The 20,075-nt window shown below is 39.3% G+C and overlaps 1 protein-coding gene across 3 annotated transcripts in view; it reads left to right on the forward strand.

Annotated features, from left to right (window-relative positions):
• The window catches only part of mink1 (misshapen-like kinase 1), a 33,260-nt gene that overhangs the window by 2,138 nt on the left and 11,047 nt on the right, over window positions 1-20,075 (forward strand). Inside the window, exons 2-22 of one of the 3 annotated variants that reach the window (XM_051402224.1) lie at window positions 4,208-4,273; window positions 4,699-4,881; window positions 4,970-5,080; window positions 5,170-5,260; window positions 5,338-5,468; window positions 5,647-5,701; window positions 8,190-8,268; window positions 9,889-10,064; window positions 10,197-10,266; window positions 10,382-10,592; window positions 13,492-13,599; window positions 14,160-14,246; window positions 16,844-17,020; window positions 17,110-17,280; window positions 17,594-17,860; window positions 18,277-18,356; window positions 18,480-18,583; window positions 18,680-18,771; window positions 19,111-19,134; window positions 19,631-19,782; window positions 19,952-20,069. In XM_051402224.1, the coding sequence (XP_051258184.1) occupies window positions 4,208-4,273; window positions 4,699-4,881; window positions 4,970-5,080; window positions 5,170-5,260; window positions 5,338-5,468; window positions 5,647-5,701; window positions 8,190-8,268; window positions 9,889-10,064; window positions 10,197-10,266; window positions 10,382-10,592; window positions 13,492-13,599; window positions 14,160-14,246; window positions 16,844-17,020; window positions 17,110-17,280; window positions 17,594-17,860; window positions 18,277-18,356; window positions 18,480-18,583; window positions 18,680-18,771; window positions 19,111-19,134; window positions 19,631-19,782; window positions 19,952-20,069 (2,553 nt within the window). The remainder of the gene's footprint in view (window positions 1-4,207; window positions 4,274-4,698; window positions 4,882-4,969; window positions 5,081-5,169; window positions 5,261-5,337; window positions 5,469-5,646; window positions 5,702-8,189; window positions 8,269-9,888; window positions 10,065-10,196; window positions 10,267-10,381; window positions 10,593-13,491; window positions 13,600-14,159; window positions 14,247-16,843; window positions 17,021-17,109; window positions 17,281-17,593; window positions 17,861-18,276; window positions 18,357-18,479; window positions 18,584-18,679; window positions 18,772-19,110; window positions 19,135-19,630; window positions 19,783-19,951; window positions 20,070-20,075) is intronic. The other 2 variants (XM_051402226.1, XM_051402225.1) reach the window with 2 other exon arrangements.

A 20,075-nucleotide genomic window follows, 5' to 3' on the forward strand; every position in this document is an offset into this window, starting at 1 on the left:
GAAATAAAGTCAAATGGAAAAAAACAAACCATTCCCATTTGATGAAAAAGGGTACAGTTTCTGAATTAGGACCACAGCTCTGATGCTCCCTTTTGATCTGTCAACCATCTCAAAGGCAGGTGTCAAAAATATACAGTATAATTTTTTGGCACTGTCAGTCCCCTTAAGACTGACCAGAATTAGCATTACAAAGAAATATGTTATGCACTCAGTCATGGCTTTTTTGAAAAGATTACAGCCCTGTCTCTCCCACTTAGGTACAGCTTTAAACATAACCATAGTTTTGTACTTTTATATTAGGTGGCCTTTTAAAATCTATTGTCTTGAGTTAGATTGACCAAAAGGTTGCACCAAATGTGCATCTGGCACCATTAAACATCTGCAACTGTAGGAACTGAGGATATGAGGTCCTGATGCCAGTGTGAAAACTATGAATTTCCTCTTGGTGATTAGTCCATGGAAAAACAAATCTGCATCACCAAAATGAATATTGTTGAGGAAATCACAGGTAAAAAATGTGCTGTTGAAATTAAAAACATAACAGAATATACAAGCCAAAAAAATAGGCAAGACAAAGTCAAATTCCCTGTGCCCTCTGAAATATATTAAGAAAACTCTGCAGCACTTTAGTGTAGCTTTAACAGATTTATTGGGCTTAACAGGAGATCAGGGGTAGCTTATCCCAACTCCTAGTTGGTTGGGTCTGTGTTACCTCTTCTGCTACACTAGCAACTTTCTGATTTTTCAAGGCGCTGACCAAGTAGTTGTTGTTGTTGTTGTTGGAAAGTGAAATTACTTTACCTCCATAGTACTGAGGTGGCAGATTCAATGCGTAAATTTGCATGTCCATCTACCACTAGAAATAAGTGTGAAACATTTGCAAAGGCTATTTTTTTTTAGTATTTTAAATCCAGCATTGTTTACTAGCTAGCAGTCTTCTCCCTGTCTTTGTTGTCACATTGCAAAATATTTTGGGTGTTACCGCCACCTGTTGATCAGCGGAATAATGTTCAACCATTGTCCTGCGTCACCCTCTTGTGCATGTGCACGACATAAACAAAATGGGGCCCTACTCATAAAGAGAAACTACTCCCGACTAGTAGGGGACAAAAACTCCTCAGGGAACCTTTAAGTGGCTCAATCAAAGTATTTTTCAAGTTTGCTACACAGTACAAAAGGACTCAAGCCAACAGTCCGATGATAACACAAATCTGTTGTGCAGAACCACTTTATTCCAATGCCAGTAGAATTTAATAAAATCAATATATAATATATATTTAATGCTAGCAGCCACACTGACAAGGCTGTCTGCAGACATTTTTTGTGTATCGGCCTCATGAGCACAGACATTGTACCATAAATTGTATCTCATAATACCAGATAATTGTCCTGATTAATCAGCTGACCAGTTTATCTATGATTACAGGTGGTATAACAAGTCTAGCTTTTGAAAAAACAAAAAAACAAACAAAGTGACAAGATCATACTACAACAAATATGTCTTCTGAATTTCACCAGTTTTGTTGTTAACATACTGGAAAGTAACTTCAATGGTTTATTTTTCAGTTTCAGACAGAAACTTTGAGAGTGTGATGAGAATATTGGATGCTGATTAGCAAGGAACTCCAGCCCCCTGGAAATTAAACTCATGAGAAATTTAGTCTCGTGATTTTATTATGTTGCAGCGAAACAGTCTCTTGCGCTTTACAAAGCTTTATTGTAAACACCAGTAAAAGTTACACATCGGATATTAAATGGTTGGTAACCTTTTCCTCCATGTCAGCTTAAACATTGTGATTATGAATTCACAGTGTCATCCTGTGCGTTGTCTTAAAGAAAGCAATTAGTTAAAAAAAACAAAAAAACACTGTTAAAATCCAGATGATTGTGAATATTCTCCAACATTTGATGGTTCAATTTTGGATGGATGCAATGTAGCCCATTTGGTTCAGTTACTCAACAGAACATTTGTTTTTGTTTACTGACACAAGGCCCATAATGGTACCATACTCCAACAATGGCAGTCTCGATTAATTAAAAAATGTAAAAGTTGTTCATCCCTAATTAAAAAATGACCTTCTGTTAGGATTAGTTTGTGGAATTTAAAAGACATTTCTTCCAACATTAAGTTTTATTAAAAGGCTCTGCATAGCTCAAAAAATTAATTTAGGGAGTCATTTAAATACAATTAAGGTCAACTAGAAAATGATTATCTAATGATATTCTCGAAATACAATGTTAAAGTTGTGATTTTAACCATCGTTGCAGCTGTGTAACCGCAGATAGATTTGTTTTTTAATGACTTCCTCTGTTAGCTGAGTTGACACCCCTGCAGGAAATGTGGTCAACTTCCCCATTGACCTCTTTTTAGAGTTCCTATCTCGTTGAAGTGACAGTCAGGCTGCATGCAACTGGTAAAAACCATTGCACCATTTAACTCAATTGTAATATATTGAGTTTACACATTAACATGGCAGCACGATATCCACAAGATGCATCAGAGCTGCCACTTTTAGGATTTAAGCAGGGTGCCTGTAGATTTCTCTTCCAGTAACCCTGTTGTTTTACTGGTTCCTTGCCTTTTTTGCAATCATTGCCGACAAATTGTTTGACTGCGTGTGCTACTCCTTGAACATAACTGTACCCTTCCCCTTCTATCACTTCATTCCTCTCATCCCACTCTCTGCACTGGACGTGGGTGAAGCTACCGCCCCTGCCTTGCCACCCACTCTATCATTACATTATTCTCTTCATACCATCATTCTCTTGCCTCCTACTTGACGTCACACTCCCCCTCCCTCTTTTGTGTCCTTGTACATAACATGCTTCAAAATCCAGCTGGTATGTTTATGTCATCATATGAGCATCAAATGTGTGGTCATTTCACAATGTTTATGCCACATCTTTCACAAATATATATGGTATGTCTTACCCAAAATTTTCCTTGTCTCAAAGGAATTTTTCCCCTCCCTGTTGAAGGCATAAAACCCATCATTGGAAACAGATGAAAGCAGGATAGGTCATGCTGTACATTCTAAACCCAAAGCAGCAGCCTCACCACCCACACATCTTCTTAAAGCCATATTGAAATTGCATGAAAGTGGAACTGCTTGTCATTTTCCCTTGTCTCTTGGGGGAGGGGGTAGCATAATTAAGTCAAAGCAACCTACTCATTATTAGTGAAATATATGTTAAATGCATTGAAACTTAAAAAGGAAAAGGCCAAAGTCCTGCTTACCCTGTTGTCACAATCCATCTTTGTATACCTAATCTTCTATCAATATTTTGTCTATCTGTTTGTCTGTTTCCCCCATGTAAAGTCTTGTGTGGGTAGTGAATGTGTGTGTGTGAGTAGGTGGCTAAGAAGATTGAGTTCAGATGATTTGTATGGAAATATGGAATTGTAATATTGGTTTTGAATTGCCTTTAGTCTACATAGTATAAACTATTGGGGTTGCCTTTTCTGTTTTTTTTATGTATGATTTATTTTCTACAGAGGCCAATGTGAAATGTTTTTTGTGTGTGTATTTATGTGACAGTGTTCTTGATGGAGTCAATAGATCTACAGCTGTGCTCACTTTAATGGAGGTACACAGCTTCTGTTGCACAGGAAAACGATTCTAAATGCATCTGTCATTTTTCTGATGTATAAGTATTGTATTTATTAAGTCAAAGATTCTCATGGTCTGTGTTACAAGAAATTAAAATGGCAGGAAAATATTTGTCAAATTATGTTGGCCTAGTTTTATTTTGCATCCTCATCATTGTTTTATTAAGACTTGTTTTAATTCATCCTTTGTGGGAACATAACTGAAGCCAGATTGCAGCAGTTACTAGAACAGGTGCAGTTTAGTAGGGATTTAGTCGTAAGGCTTGACTCTTCACTGAAGAAACATGAGATAACAACAGAAAATACGACTTACGATCGGCATTGAAGTGTAGATGTGTAGGACTCAAAGATCAACAAAGCAACCATCACCCACTTAAAACAAAAATAAATATGGTGTGCTTTGAGTGTAGTCTTTTTAATTTTTGCAAGCAAAATGATTTGCAGTTTTATTGAAATGCTTTTTATGGAGCTTTTTGTATCTTGAGACTGTTGTGTTGTTGTGCCACACCAAGGCAGAAATCATGCATGTGCTGGTGTATCTGACCTTGTTCTGTTTGCATTTTGTATGACTTATCAATCTGCCTGTGTCTCCTTCAGGATCCAGCAGGAATCTTTGAGCTGGTCGAGGTTGTCGGCAATGGGACATATGGGCAGGTGTACAAGGTGAGACGTGATGCCTATATCACATCTGAATTATGTAGGACTTTTATTGGAGATTGAAGCATTAGAACAAACAGGTTTTTACTTGTGCAATCAGTTGCTGTATAAAAAGCTTAAAAGACCACTCAAGTGCCTTCTTCTTTGTTAAATGTTCCATGCATTAATTTCTCAAATTACAGCAGATATATCTTACTGCTATGTCAGTACATTTTTCAGCTGTCAATCTGAAAGGTTTTGAGTGGCTGTGACAAAGAGATAAGAGACTCTAGCAGTAGAAAATATAAAAAAAATAATGGTGAAATGATATGATGTTAGCCATGTTAGCAATTAGCCACACTTAATGGACAAAATTCAAAGAGTTTTGGAAACATTGGAGTCCCAAGTTCATTTTAAACTCTGCTGACCTCTGTTATGATGATATAAATCAGGGCCGCCACGTTAAGACGGGCCAGCTTGCTGCCATCAAGGTGATGGATGTCACAGAGGAGGAAGAAGAGGAGATCAAAGCAGAAATCAACATGCTGAAAAAATACAGCCACCACCGCAACATAGCCACGTATTACGGTGCCTTTGTCAAGAAGAGTCCACCAGGACACGATGACCAACTTTGGGTCGGTCTACACTTGTACCATGTCTGATGATTTACAGCAGTATGCCTCAGTAATGGTGCTCACTAAGTTTGTGTTTGTCTGTATTTAGCTGGTGATGGAGTTTTGTGGGGCGGGGTCAGTGACCGACTTGGTGAAAAACACTAAGGGCAGCTCTCTAAAGGAGGACTGGATTGCTTACATCTGCAGAGAGATCCTAAGGGTGAGAAATCTCAGTTGCACCAGTCACAACAAGTCTGCAGCAAAGGTCTTTCCTTACTGACCAATTTTGTCTTCTTTGTCCATGCGCAGGGCCTTTCTCACCTCCATGCCCATAAAGTTATCCACAGAGACATCAAGGGCCAGAACGTGCTGCTAACAGAGAATGCAGAGGTCAAACTTGGTATGTAGAATGTTTTTTTGCTGTTGTATTGCAAAATTACATCCTTTCCTTTGTCTGATTCCTTTGTCCATATTCAGTTGATTTTGGGGTGAGTGCTCAGTTGGACAGGACCGTTGGGCGTAGGAACACCTTCATTGGCACACCTTACTGGATGGCACCTGAGGTTATAGCCTGTGATGAGAACCCTGACTCCACCTATGACTACAGGGTAAGAGTAGCACTGTGTGTGTGTGTGTGTGTGTGTGTGTGTGTGTGTGTGTGTGTGTGTGTGTGTGTGTGTGTGTGTGTGTGTGTGTGTGTGTGTGTGTGTGTGTGTGTGTGTGTGCACTATGTTGTTAGAGCATATGGAAGATGGAGACTGACCTGGTCCCTTTTGTATTTTGCAGAGTGATATCTGGTCCCTGGGGATCACAGCCATTGAAATGGCAGAGGGAGCTCCTCGTAAGTACACCTTTTGTACCTCTTCTTGGTTGTATCATGCATGTTTATGTACTCGACAACAGATCATTTCTCACTGTCTCGAAGCCCATTCTTAAAGACCTCATGAATGAGTCTTGTCTTGCATATTCGGCCTTGTTGTCTGTATCTTCAGATGGACAGCTGACTCACTGTAATCAAGGTAGTGTAGTCGTGAGCTGGCAGTTGGTGTGTGGAGGCTGATTGCACAGATCTCTCTGGTCTGCTTAGTGGGGAGATCTGTCTGCTTTGAGATTTGGTGTCAAACCTGACTAAGAAACAAAGAAAATTTCACTTATGAGTAGCAGCCATAATGTTTGCAAAATAAATTATCTCAGCTTTGGGAAAGAAATTCCATGTTTCACAGTGGCTCGACATGAGGAATGCGCTTTACTTATTGAGTTTCCTTAGTACTGCATTTAACATTAAAGTGGAAGAAGAAATAAATTGCAATTATGGGCGGTGTCTTCATTCCGCCTGAATTTTACAGCTGCCTGTGGCTAATTGTTGAGGTGGGGACACACTGAGCTCTCTTTTGAATAAATTTGAATTATTCCTCTACTAAAATCCTTTAAAACTGTTGCGTTTAGTTACGTCACTTAGATGTTTGAGAGTTTGAGACTGGAAGACTTTTTGTATTCATCTGCTGAAGGGGGAAATTTCTCTGTACTCAACGTAAACATTAAAAGACTTTAAGGCATGTATCTGCAAGTATGATTTGTGCCATCATAACTAGTTTGGAAGCCAATCATGGCCCAATATGAAACATACACATACATATATATATATATATGTATGTGTGTGTACGTACGTACGTATGTATGTATGAGGGAGTTGATGTATTTTTAATAATTATTATATCAGAAACAAATCATTATGCCAATTAAGTATTTTTGTATGTCTCAACAACATTTAGATTGAGCCCCTACAGACCATGTTGCTGTTGCTCTGAATGACATAAGGCATACAGGCCAACTGTCAAGCTGGTGTTGATGTACCATTATAAATTATGCAGTGTGTACTTACTCAATCCAACCGTCTCATTATGTAGCATGTTTTCCACTAATAAAATTACAATATTCCTTGTTTTTAAATGAGCCAATATGGAAATAATGGAAGGCAGTTTTATTAATCAGTTAATTTCACTGTTTCAAGCATTATAATTGTTTTACTTTACATGCCTTTGCCAAACAAATAAGCAATATCACGACACCACATTAGTCTTTGATAACTTTAAGATAGACATTTGTCTGTAACTACATGTTTTGTTTTGTTTTTTGATTAGTTGATAAATCAGTGATGACAATCATCATTAGTTGCTACCAGAGTTGTTGTGTCTTTCTTATGAATGTCTGTACTGACCTTCCACATTAAGTGGAAGTTCCTTTTTGTCCTCCATGATGGATCTGGGAAATTTGGTCCAAATCAAATAACAAAAAATGCCTCTGAAATACATGACCTACCTTAACATAAAAAATATGAGGAAACATATTTAAAAAAAATTTGTTGAGAACATGGCCTCCAAAATCTTAAAAAAGTAGTATGTATGATGAACTCTTAAGACGTTAAGTTGACAGAATTATTAAGGACCCTTCTCACCCACTGTACAGTGAATTTGAACTTTTACCTTCAGGGAGACATTAAAGTTAATGTGATATTGTGTATAGTGTACTTCTGTATTGTGAGCTGTATTTTTATGGCACATCTTATGGTGAAAGACAAATTTCCACATTGTGGACAGTAAAGTTGTCGTTTTTGTATTGGCATGTGTTTGTGGTTGCACAATATGCTTACTGTTAAATTGTTTTTGAACATACTAATTATTAAGCATCTTTTCACACACTTTTGAGCATTCTGTTATGTTGGGTATTTATAAACTCAAATCATTTCACAGGATGTTGACAAAACTGCCAACATCCTGTCAGTGGGTGATCCATTCCTTTTTTAAATGAAAATAAACAATGCAAACCTTCTGAATAAATACTAATTTTGCTTAAACATGACTATTTGCAATACATGTTAAACATGCATGTTATATTAAGCACACATTATCAGTTTAACTGTGAGCCCTCTGGTTTAATGTGGCTCTTAAAATGCTGAAATGAAATTTCTTTCTTGCCTTTGGCTGTCTCAGTCACGTTGCATATGTCCAAAAGACTGCATTACAAAAGCCTATTTACTGTCAAAGTGTAAAGCTAACCAGTCAGGTTTAGCTACCTACCTACGCTGGGAACACAATGACTCACAGGCCTTGCTCTTACATTCAGTGTAACAATAAGCCTGGGGCACCAGGAAATATTGGATAACAGCAGCTGTAACCATGTTGTAGGTCGGATATTAAGAATATGTGTAATGGTGGAACATGAAATGCATTTTGATTTTTCTTTTTCTTTCTTTGTACTGTAGATGTCAGCATGGATAGGATTATTTTATTAATACTTAACAACTCTAACCAACCCCTTTATTTCTGTAGCCTTGTGTGACATGCACCCGATGAGAGCCCTCTTCCTGATTCCCAGGAATCCCCCTCCGAAACTTAAATCAAAAAAATGGTGAGTTATCAACCATCCTGCTTTTTCCTTCAATTTTAAGTCTTTTTTTACATATACAATATCCTAGATGCTTAACAGGCTCCCTTCACGTGATGTTAAATGTGTATAAAGACCTGAACACGTTTCCAAAGGTAGATTGAAGAGAAAGTTGTCAAAATATTTTAACATCCAGACAACATTCATTTTTTGTCTGCTACATCAAACATATCTGTTCTGTAAGTCACTTGTCTTGTGTTCTCCTTTGAGGAAAAAATCAGAGATCAAATGGGAGCAATTTATGTTTGACATTTTTTGGTGTTATGGTGGTGCCCACAAGTTTTGCATTCATTTTACAGAACATTGTTGTGTCCGTCTACGTAGATGGAGACCTTACTTCGATACAGCCAATCAGATCTTACATAACTCAGTAACATCTGTGTTCTGTCATAGGCAGAGCAGACAGTCACACTGAGCTGGACAGCAGCCGGCTACACAACACAAAAAGCCACTGACGTACAACAACCCACATTAGCTTTCTTCATAAAGTGTCCTTCTTATCTAACCCCCTTGTACTCCACCTTAACTTGTTAAAAAAGCCACCAAACAAATATTCACTAGGAAAAAGTGCTAACGTAAGTAAATAACATGGTAGGTCAATTCTGTTAAAATTACATGGAAACATTAGTATGTGGTGCATCACACACACATTTGAAGATGATTTCTTTGTATTGACATAACAATAAATTATAGAAATATACAATAAGTTCCGCAATGGTTAGCTAAATCCACCAAATATACAGCACTGAATGGAAAGAATGCTGCTTGAACAAGGAGAAATACAAAGTTGTCCCTCACTCAGATTTGAAAGTGTGAGAGGTCTCGTGCTTTGTCCCAGTGTTGAGAAAAATATGATTGTGAGCAAGACAAGAAGCTGTATTCATTTAAACTAATTTTTCATATTCTTTCTCTTGCCCTGTTGTTTTGCTCCTATTACTTTTCCTGCTACTCGTTTTGTGTTACTCATTTTATAATTCTAATCATAAAGACTCAAAATAAACTATAATGCAAATACAAAAACATAAGTAAGAGATGGATACAAGAACAACAACATCATTGACCTCATATAGGTAGTAGTCATTGCATGGTCAATGTAGCACATTGTATTGTATTTTAGTGACCATGTTGTTATGCTCACAATTTAGTTGTGTTTCAGAGAAATTAAGTAACATATTTTCTCAGATTGTTAATGTACTGTTCACTCTGTTTACTGGTTAATTGCAGCTACTAGCTCCCCTGTCAATCAAATAATTTCTGTAAAGCCATTGTAGAATGAAATGGCTCTGCAGAATGGTGTGGTTTTTTTCAGCATCACACAAGACTGCGTGCATGAACTGGGAACCTTTAAATACTTTAGTTCAAACTTGTTTATTCCTAGAAATTTCACACATACGATTCCTCCTGCAAAAAGGCTGGACATGTCAAAGGGGCTAAAGACAGACCTTGCACCATATGAATCTCTCTGATTATTGTTGGGTCAGGATTCTGGGCAATAACAGCCCAACTGCCAAATGTCTCATGCCTCCCCATCCTCCCACTCTCCCTCACTAGCTTATCATCCTCTAACCTACCCCTTCCGCCCAGGTCCAAGAAATTCATTGACTTTATAGAGGGCTGTCTCGTGAAGACATATCCTAGCCGACCATCCACAGAGCAGCTGCTCAAGCACTCCTTCATCAGGGACCAGCCCACTGAGCGCCAGGTCCGAATCCAGCTCAAAGATCATATTGACCGTACGCGCAAGAAAAGGGGAGAGAAAGGTAAGAAAATGAGATGAAAAGACAATCTACATTATCTCTTTATATACAGTTATCAAAAGTAAATTGAAGGTTACTATGCCACAATGTTTATTCATGTAGTGTTTGACTATTTATTCATTTTTTTTCCTATAGAAGAGACAGAGTATGAGTACAGTGGTAGTGATGAAGAGGATGAAAATCGTGGAGATGACCGAGAGTCAAGGTAATTGCAATTGATCATCTCTGTACAAGTAGTATGAATCCTTCACTTGTGTTCCCTGTGCGAATGATTGTCCCCAAAATCCTCTCTCTCTCATATCTTCAATTTTGGTCATCAGTTCAATCCTCAATGTGCCCGGTGAGTCCACCCTGAGGCGGGACTTCCAGCGTCTGCAGCAGGAGAACAAAGAGCGCTCGGAGGCTCACAAGAGGCAGCAGGCCCAACTGGCTGCTCAGCGTAGGGACCCTGAGGAACACAAGAGGCAACTGTTGCATGACAGACAGAAACGCATTGAAGAACAGAAGGAACAGCGTCGTCGACTTGAAGAGGTAATAATCAATCAGGGAATTGATACTTTTTAAGTTGTTTGATGATAAGAATGATGGTACTCTCATATCTGTATACTTTAATATGAAGCTAGAGCCAGGAGATGTTTATCTTAGCTTAGGGAGAAACCGCTAGCCTGGCTCTCTCCAAAGTTGAAAAATACTTCTACCAACTCCCCACAAAGACTTGAGGCTGGTATCAATCATCAGCTCTTGGCAAGAAAGCAAATAAGCGTATTTCCCAAAATGTTCAATTATTCTGTTGTGGAAATCAAAGATATTTTTCTTGCTTTTATTTTCTTTCTGTCTTGGGGATCTGCAAAGTTAACACTTAATGTTCCAATATTGTCCAAGATTATTGCAATACTGCACCCAATACTGAGATTTGAGGTTTGGTACCTGGAAAATTAAATGCTGCATAAACTAAACACTAGTGATGAGCGTATCACTAGTAAGAAGCATTAGATGGTTCCCTAACTTTCAGATGAGCAATATTGATACTCAATTTACAAAAGTATGTTTGTTTTAGGGACACAGTTGTTTTGTAGGTTGAGTATCAGCAATGGAACTTGGGTTTTCTCATAGCTTCTCGCCATCGTCCTTCTTTTTGTTGTCTGCTGCTCGTTTGGATTCATTGTAATACATTTATTTTGTCGGGGATGGAACAGTGGTTTCCTGGATGTTATTTCCACCATAATACATTATGCAACACAACAGCACTTTTTTTTAATTTTTATTCAAAGCTAAACTGTACCAAGCAACCAAAATATCAGGTTCCTTGTCTGTAATGTGTCTGCCGTTTTATTCGCCCTTTATCAAGCCTCCAATTTTCAGGTCAGTATTTGGTTTGCCACCGCTTGCTTTGGTTATAAGTGCACAGCATTTATGTACTTCATTCTATTGTGGGCCCTACTAAGCCAAATGCTATATGCTGGGTGTGTAAACTATAAACATAAGTAATATAGTATTAATTTGTAATAAAATAAGACATGTAACAGTAGACTTTGAAATTTGGCAGTGAGGCCTGTGCACTACATACACACCAGTACACTTTACCTATCCAGTTGCCACCAACTCAAAGCCTCCCTGACTAAACAACTCCTTGCAAGTACTCAACAAAACCTCAGGTCACCTTCACTGGCAACAGTACCTTTTTGTTCACTAACAGGTAAATACATATGTAAACACTGGGGAATATAGTCCGATTATTGAAAGGGAAAGAAAGTCCAGCTCCTTGCAACACTTATGAATTATTAATTCTGCATTCTCCCAGAGTGAGATGATTTGTAGTCTAAAGTGAGATGTGTTGTGAGTATGAAGTTTGTAAAATGCATGGAAACTGTGTAAATGTAGTTCCACCCTTTTTTGAGATTAGTGAGTTGTATTGGTGGCTGAGGGGTCAGACATTCTCAACACTGAGACCACTAATCTGCCTGTTATGAGGCTGTGAACCAGCCCTGCAGGCTGCATGCGTTGACTGTATCAGTACAGTACATAGTTTGACTAACATAACGCAAAGAAACTATATGTTTGCTTTTTTTATAATCTATGCTTTTCCTTAAGGTTGTAAGGTTGAGGAATTAAAGCAGGCAAGCTAACAACACAGAACAGTGTAACCATGAAATGACACATAGAAATTACATAAAATTCACAGTTAGAAAGTACATGCAGAGACCTGTGATACATGTTGGCCATCTCAGATCTGAATCACTACTGAAATGTAATCCTATTCTTATTATATATTACTTTTACCCACAAAGCTTTTACCCAAAACAGTCTTTTTACTCTACATGTTGCTTTGTACAGTGTGTTTATGTTTATATATAAACTGTGCAGTGTGGAATAATATGACTTCCCACTGCCTTTGGTTAAAGATGTTTGCCCAGTACGAGCATTGAATGAATACTGTAGCATTTAATGTACACTTGAAATTATATTTCACAACCCCACAAATCAACATGCCATCTTCTCTGCCCAGAAGGCAACTGAACTTAAATAAATCTAATATAGTGTCTATAGTATAGTCTAGAAAATGTCGTCATAGTCAGCATAAAGCTACAAAAGCTTTTCCTTACAATCTGTAGCCATTAGCCTTTAGTAGCAATTAATTAGTGATTGGCTGTTAGAGTCTGATGATCATGGTCATTTTATGTGTCATGTTACCACATACATCCGTTTGTTTAGATTTTTTATTGTAATGTGTTATTGTCCAACATACAGGACTTTAGACATTATTTAAGTAAAGGATATGTACGTTTCTGAAGTTTTTTTGAATGACAGATCTACATAACAACTCGGCTCATTGTGCTCATCAGCTGGGAAATGTTCGATGTGTTATGTGGGATTTGAATGAGGCACACATAATTACACTGATATTGCTATTGTTATTAGAAGCATTGTGCAGTAATGGTAAGGTCTTTTACTGCAGTAAGATTGAACTCTCCTAATATACCTCCACCTCCTCCTCTGTCTCCTTTGTCTCCTCTGTTCAACTGTACAGTGCCAACAACAACTGAGTGAGCTCAGAAGAGCTCCGAGTTGTTTTGTGTCACTACCAGGTAAACATTGTTGTTTCGGTGTCCCCTAAAAATGCAGATAAAGACTGGTCCATGCCAAAAGTTAATAGCTGTGGTCAGTTTGAGTTTTAATTAAAGCGGCACACTAGGAGGATGATTAGGATGCAATAGGTGTATGTGTTTGTGTGTTTGTGAGAATGACTCACAGCCTCTATTCTCTGCCCTGCACTCCTGCTCCCTTTATTTCTTTTTTTCCCTTTCCCCTAGCTCTTTGCACAAAAAACAGGGGAGGGTTTGCGTATAAGCAGGCTATCCATAATAAATTCCCCTGTGCAAACATGGCCTCTATGCTCATTTCTCTTTTTCTTGTCATCCTTCTCTCCCAGCAACAGAGAAAAGAGCGAGAGATGGTGAGGCAGCAAGAAAAAGGTCCCCATCGGAGACTTGACGATATGAGACGGGAGGAAGATAGAAGGTTGGCCGAGAGGGAGCAGGTAACCAACCACAAGAGACGTGGGGCTGCAATCAGCCAATCATTGCGAAGTGTGGGTGTGTCCACTGGCAACACTCTGCAAGTTGCTCTGGTGGTGAAATTCCATGAGTAGGTTGCCATAGCAGCAAGGGTCTAAATTAGTGTATTTATTCAGAGATGAGTTTTCTGTGGGTAGCTCTCTGCGTCTCTTATGCTCTGTTTCCAGTCTACCCTCAGTAACACAAGAGTCTGGCATCACAGCACCAAACACTGATTTTATGTTAGTATGGTACCATATAACAGTCTCAATGTACTGCAAAATATTTCAATTACTCTTTATGTAATAATCTATCACAATCTCTATTGTACCTTTTTATTTCTCTCCTTCAACTTCTCAATGGGCATGTTTTTGTCTTGAAAATTCATTGTTGGAGTTGTTGATTGGTATCAGTACAGTACGTAGTTTTCTGTTCACTGGAATGACATTACATAACTGTTATCTGCCCCTGTTGTCTACCCCTCCCCCATATACTTTCATTTCCTTTTTCCCACTATCATTCCTACCTTTTTACCTTTCCTCAGGAGTTCATCAGACATAAGTTAGAAGAAGAGCAGCGGCAGTTAGAAATCCTTCAGCAGCAGTTGCTTCAGGAACAAGCACTGCTTATGGTAACTAGTCTTCACTAGTCCTTTATCTTTTCTTGTTTTGACTGCAGAGGTGTCCATGTCCATCTCTTGATTATAATACGTCATCAGTAAAGGAGATTTATTGATCAGCACAGAAAAATACTGTGTATTGTCACAACAATATGCATGTTCTTTCTGTTTTCGTCAAAATAAATACTGCAGTATTACATGTCTGCCTATGTTTGGGATGCGTTTAGGTGGAGTAAAGGCTGTTTAGAATAATTCTTTACAATCAGATTCTAACAGCTCTACTTGTATTTGTAACAAAATAAAGCAGATTCAGGTTCTAGATGTGCAGCCCCTTGATGTAGATATGTTCTACATTTTGCAGAGTGTGGGTGCATCTCCCACAATATTGCATGTCTTGAAAAGGCATGCACTGACCTAGATTTTGGGGGCAGTTTTGGGCAGATTGCAGTGTTTACACTATAGGGAAGAGTTGCCACACTCTAGACATAGCACAGTGGGAGAAAGGGCCCAACCCTCACTACTGTATGCATGAGGCAATTGAAATAGTTTTTCACATATCCCTTCTAACTAAGTTACACATATGCATAATCCCTGTGTATATGCATATTTTCATAGGGACAAGAGGACAGGACAGTGTCTCTGGAGTAGTTTGGGGGGTTCACTTTCATGCTTAGGGGCAATTAGCAGACATAAGTGCAACAAACCCCAAGGAACAGGGTAAAGTGTTTTTGACATAGTGGCGACAGTTGATATCGCAGGATCACATGATATACACAAGCCCCAAAAAACATTTTCATTCACAGTCATTACACAAGGTACGACTATAAAGTAATGAATACATTTTTGGACTTTCACAAAAACTTGTTTTGTGATTTGTCGAAATGTTGTCGTATGTACCTATTGACTCACTTATATTGGAGTGATTAGGGCACAGTATTCAGTTCTCTTCATACATCTATTGTGTACAGTAGATGTAAGCCACACTACTGTTGCTCTCAATTGTAATACACCTCTAATGAACTCATTTCCTTTAATCAAAATTTTAAATACAAACTTAACACTTCCTGCAGCTGGTTCACAGTAAAAGCCTTCCTGTAGTGCCTTTCATTAGATGTAATGAAGATAGTAACAGGCAAAATGTTGAATTGAAATGAACTAAACCACCTCTAAAAATCTAATGAAATCAAACAAAAGGCATGAATTCAAAAGGAGCTGCTGGACGGCTTTGATGGGCTGCAGCAGGAAGTGTGAAGTCAGCCGCAATTCATTGCTTGATGAAGTCAATATTCAGACATTTCCTGGTGCTTTTTTTTTTGTGAGGGAATTTGTGCATTTCAAGACAATTAGGCTACCATTACATTAAGGTATTAACAGAAACATAGGTGTTCAGCAAATGTCTGATCTCTTGTTCAGAACAGAGATTGTCGGTCTTTTCGTTTGCTTTTTTGAGCCGTCCTCAAATTTATCATTCTAAAAGGAATATCAGCACTCTACGATCTCATATTTTGCATTTAAAATAGATATAAACGCATCATATATCATAATCGATGGCCTGGCCTCGAATGATGAAATGAGAATAAGTGGCATTATGAGTCTTGGAGGTGTGGAGGATTCCTCCTTTGAAATAACACTTTTTCCTTAGAATTTGATATACTCACAGTAGCTGCATATCCGTCAGGGTGACAGTGGCAGCAGGTCAGAAAGATCAGCCTATATATTCTTTTCTACAGGAGCTTACTCAATGTCCCTTCCCAGAATAGGTTCTCTCACTGTGGAGGAACACCACAGTGCTTTCTTGAAAGCAAACCATATTTTGGGTGTTTGTATACAAAGTCCCATGATTTCACTCTCTACCCAGACCACGTGGGCCATATGTGAGCATCGTAATGAAGATTGACTTGGAAATCTAGCACTTTGCTTTGTGACCCATAGCGATTTGCAGTTTAAACAGTTTAGAAGAAGATCAAATGAACAATGAAAAAACAAATGCTCAACTTAATGCGAAAGTTCATTTTGATTTTGTGTACACTTTTTTTTTAATTTATCAAACGTAACTTTATATGAGACATTTAGAAAGTTCTGCTGCATTTACTGCTTGAGAATAGGAATCGTTTCTCTGCTGCTGTAAGAAGCAATGTGAATTTGAGTAACTCATGGTTCAAACTCATAATTTCTTGTTTCCTTGTGAACACAGTGGCCATCAAAAGGCTGGGAGACCTCTATCTATCTATCTATCTAACTATCTAACTCACAATGAAAAGCCAATAAGTCAACTGACTCACTTTTACACTGCCTGTTTAATATACAGCCCAAAAGATTTAGCTACATGCACGATCAATATTTTTTGATGTGGGTCGGTAATTGACTGCTGTACTAAAAATAGGACTGTGCTAGGGATGATAAAATTTGCCCAAAACATTTATTATCTCAGTGGATGAAATCAGTGTTGGTCAGCAAAATGTGTACGCCTCTGCCTGAAGTTTTGATGAATGCAGACTTGCTGTTTGCAGACTTCTCATTTATTGGTTTCGGTTATGACCTGCCTGACCTGTTGTTGTCCAGTCTGAGGCAAGCAACGGCTTGACTGCAGTGTGTTTTTTTTTGCTCAGGAGTATAAGCGCAAGCAGCTGGAGGAACAGCGTCAGTCAGAGCGCCTGCAGAGGCAGCTGCAGCAGGAGCATGCCTACCTGGTGTCTCTGCAGCAACAGCAGCAAGAAAAGAAGCCCCAGCTCTACCACTATAACAAAAATCTGGAGCCAAACAACAAACCTACTTGGGCCCGGGAGGTAGCAATGTTACCTACTTTTGAAGCATTACATACCACTGCTGTACACTGGCCTACAGATTTCCTCCTTCACTATCATCCTTATTTCAGGTGGAGGAGCGAAGTAAACTCAACAGACAGGGCTCACCCAAGATCTGCACCACTGTGTCTGACACTGCCATCCAGTCACGCTCTGACTCAATCAGCCAATCAGGAGTGGTCCAGTCTGCTCAGACCCCACCAATGCAGAGGCCAGTTGAACCCCAAGGGGGACAGGGAAAGGTGGGTATTTGCAAGTGTTTAAAATTCAGTTGATTGAATGCTTATAAAAAAACAATGCAAGATACAACTGCTTGGCCTTTCTGCCCCTAATTCTGTAGCTGCTTTACCCTTTATTGTCTACGCTACCTTATTTACACTTTTCTTTTTCTTCTTTTCCCTCCTTTCCCTCTCCACCCATCTGTGATCACTTAAAAATTACCTTGGAACGCAAACACAACCTTGCCTTCTCCACTTCGGCCTGCTTTTCTGACTGTCTTGTGCACTCTTCCTTCCGCTCGGCTGTCCCTCCCTTGCGGTGTGCTGTTCTATGCAGTTCCAGATGGCTCACTTGGTTCCACTGAAGCCTTATGCTGCCCCTGTCCCTCGCTCCCAATCCCTCTGTGACCAGCCCACTAAGACCATGTCTGCCTTCCCCACCCAGGATCCCTCCCTTACCCCCACACCCCGCCCCATCCACTCTAGGGAGCTGGTTCGTCAAAACTCAGACCCCACTTCTGAAACCCCGGCACCACAGGCACACCAAATCAGAGAAGATCGCGGCCCCTGGATTCGCCTACCAGATGTGGAACTCCCACCCAAGGTGAGATCTAAGGCTGGTTTTGACTCAGCAGTAGGTGGACAACCCCACAATGTAACCCCAGTTTGCACGTTTTTTTTAACAAGATTCACATAACACGAATATCATATTAGCTTAACTACAGTTAGTAATATAGATATATATTATATATAGATATTAAAAGGTCTCTTTTAGCTGACCTGCATTTGCTGGTTGTGGTTAAAATCCCACCCAGTACTTGGGTGTCTACATTTAGAGAAAACTCTTAACCAGTGGATTACATTTATGTGAATACCTTCAACCTGACGACAGGCCAGTCTTCTAGGATGTTGTTGTTGTTTTATAATGGGTGGATTCAGGGTTTGAAACAAAAAACATCTTTGGTCACTTTCTAAGCTAAAATACTGGTAAATGTAAGACTATGATGTTGTTGTCCTCAGATTCCACAGAGGACAGCGTCTATTGCCACAGCTCTCAACACCAACCTATCCTCTGGCATAAGGCATCCAGTAAGAGCCAGGTACTGAAAACAGCCAAATAATTTAATCAGATATTTCCAGAAATTAGTGCTTCCTAAATGGTGGTAGGTTTTAATGACTACTTGAGATAACTGATTTGTATCCTTAATGTATCTTAATGGCAGCAATCCAGATCTCAGCCGCAATGATCGCTGGGAGAGAGGAGACAGTATGAGCATCATATCCAATCTGCCTCAGACTGGCTCTCTAGAGAGGCATCGCATCCTCAGTGAGTCCCTGCCTCCCCAATGCTATTTCTCTGCAGACTTTCTTGCAGTAACTCTGATTTCAGAATTATAACTATACTCTACAACACTATTTGCAGGTTCCTCCAAAATGGATTCGCCCATTCTCTCACATGATAGTCGTCATAAGCCAGGGGAGTCTCGCACCTCCTCCCGCCCTGGGCGCCCTGCTGTAAGTGGTTCTTTCAAACTGACATTATATTGGATGTGTTTCCAGTATCCCCTACTTATAAAACTAGTTTTAACATTAAGGGCTGCATGCAACACACAACATTGCCCAGATATAAGAGGTTAAAAAGCACTTACTTACTTACTGTATGCAACTTACAGCACATATGCTCAGCTTGATCTCTAATGCACCTTTTTTGTAGATTGACATATAGTATACTAACTGAAGAGTTTCTCCTTACATTACCTTTCCTTTACACGTGTACTTCTCACTATTGCTGTTTCCCTTCATGTTTCTCTTCTTCTCAAATCCCTGTTTGTTGACTTTACCTCAAAAATGCAGAGTTACAAGAGAGCTATAGGGGAGGTTAGTATCATAGTCTTTGTGTTTTGTGCAGTGCTCTGTGTTGATGCATGAGTTTGGATCTGCATTCATTGGCTGCAGAACACCGATTGAATTGCATGTTTTACACTGCCTTTGTTTATAGGGTAAATCATGTTTGTCTTAAGACAAAATTCCACTCTACATAAAGCTCTTTTTGAATGTGTTTGCATTTTTTCTGTTACTATGTTGACATCCCACACTCACCAGGCTTCGTAACCATGCCTCAGAATCATCCCAAAATATCATCAGGTGACAGGCTCTGAATTCGGAGAGTATTAGGACTGTTTCTGAGCCCGACCACCTGATGACCCCTCACCTTCAGTTGTGTTTGGATTGTCTTTAATATTAGTAATGTATATCATACTGTTGTGTTATTTGCCACATTCTTTAAAAGCTGGGATGATGTTTAAATCATTTTCTGAAAGCATTCTTAAAGTAGATTCTGTCTGTCTGTCTGTCTGTCTGTCTGTCTGTGTAGGACCATGGCCTCTTTGCCAAGGAGCGTGCTGAGGAGCAGCCAAGGCCCCCAGTCAAAGCCAATGATTACTCCTCCTCATCGGAGAGCAGTGAAAGCAGTGAGGAGAGTGAAAGTGGCGAAGGAGCAGAGGAGGAAGAAAGCCCCACAGACCGGTAACACCAACGCCTACAAATACTAACCATTCAGGAAACAAATAATTGTTTTTATTTAACTTTACTCTTAAATGAAATATTTTATTATTTTTTTATTTTTTTATTCTCTTCCCTTTTCAAGTGTGGGGTCCTACGTCATCTTTGACTTTCATTTCACTTTTGATTTCAGTCACAGGGATGCAGACAGTGATTCAGTCAACACTATGGTGGTTCATGAAGACGAGGGCGAGGGGGGAGAGGGAGAGCAAGCTGGAGGATATGGGGATCAGACCATGCTGGTGCAGAGGGTGAGT

The sequence above is a fragment of the Dicentrarchus labrax genome, unplaced genomic scaffold (assembly GCF_905237075.1).
Source record: "Dicentrarchus labrax unplaced genomic scaffold, dlabrax2021, whole genome shotgun sequence".
Lineage (NCBI taxonomy): Eukaryota > Metazoa > Chordata > Actinopteri > Moronidae > Dicentrarchus > Dicentrarchus labrax.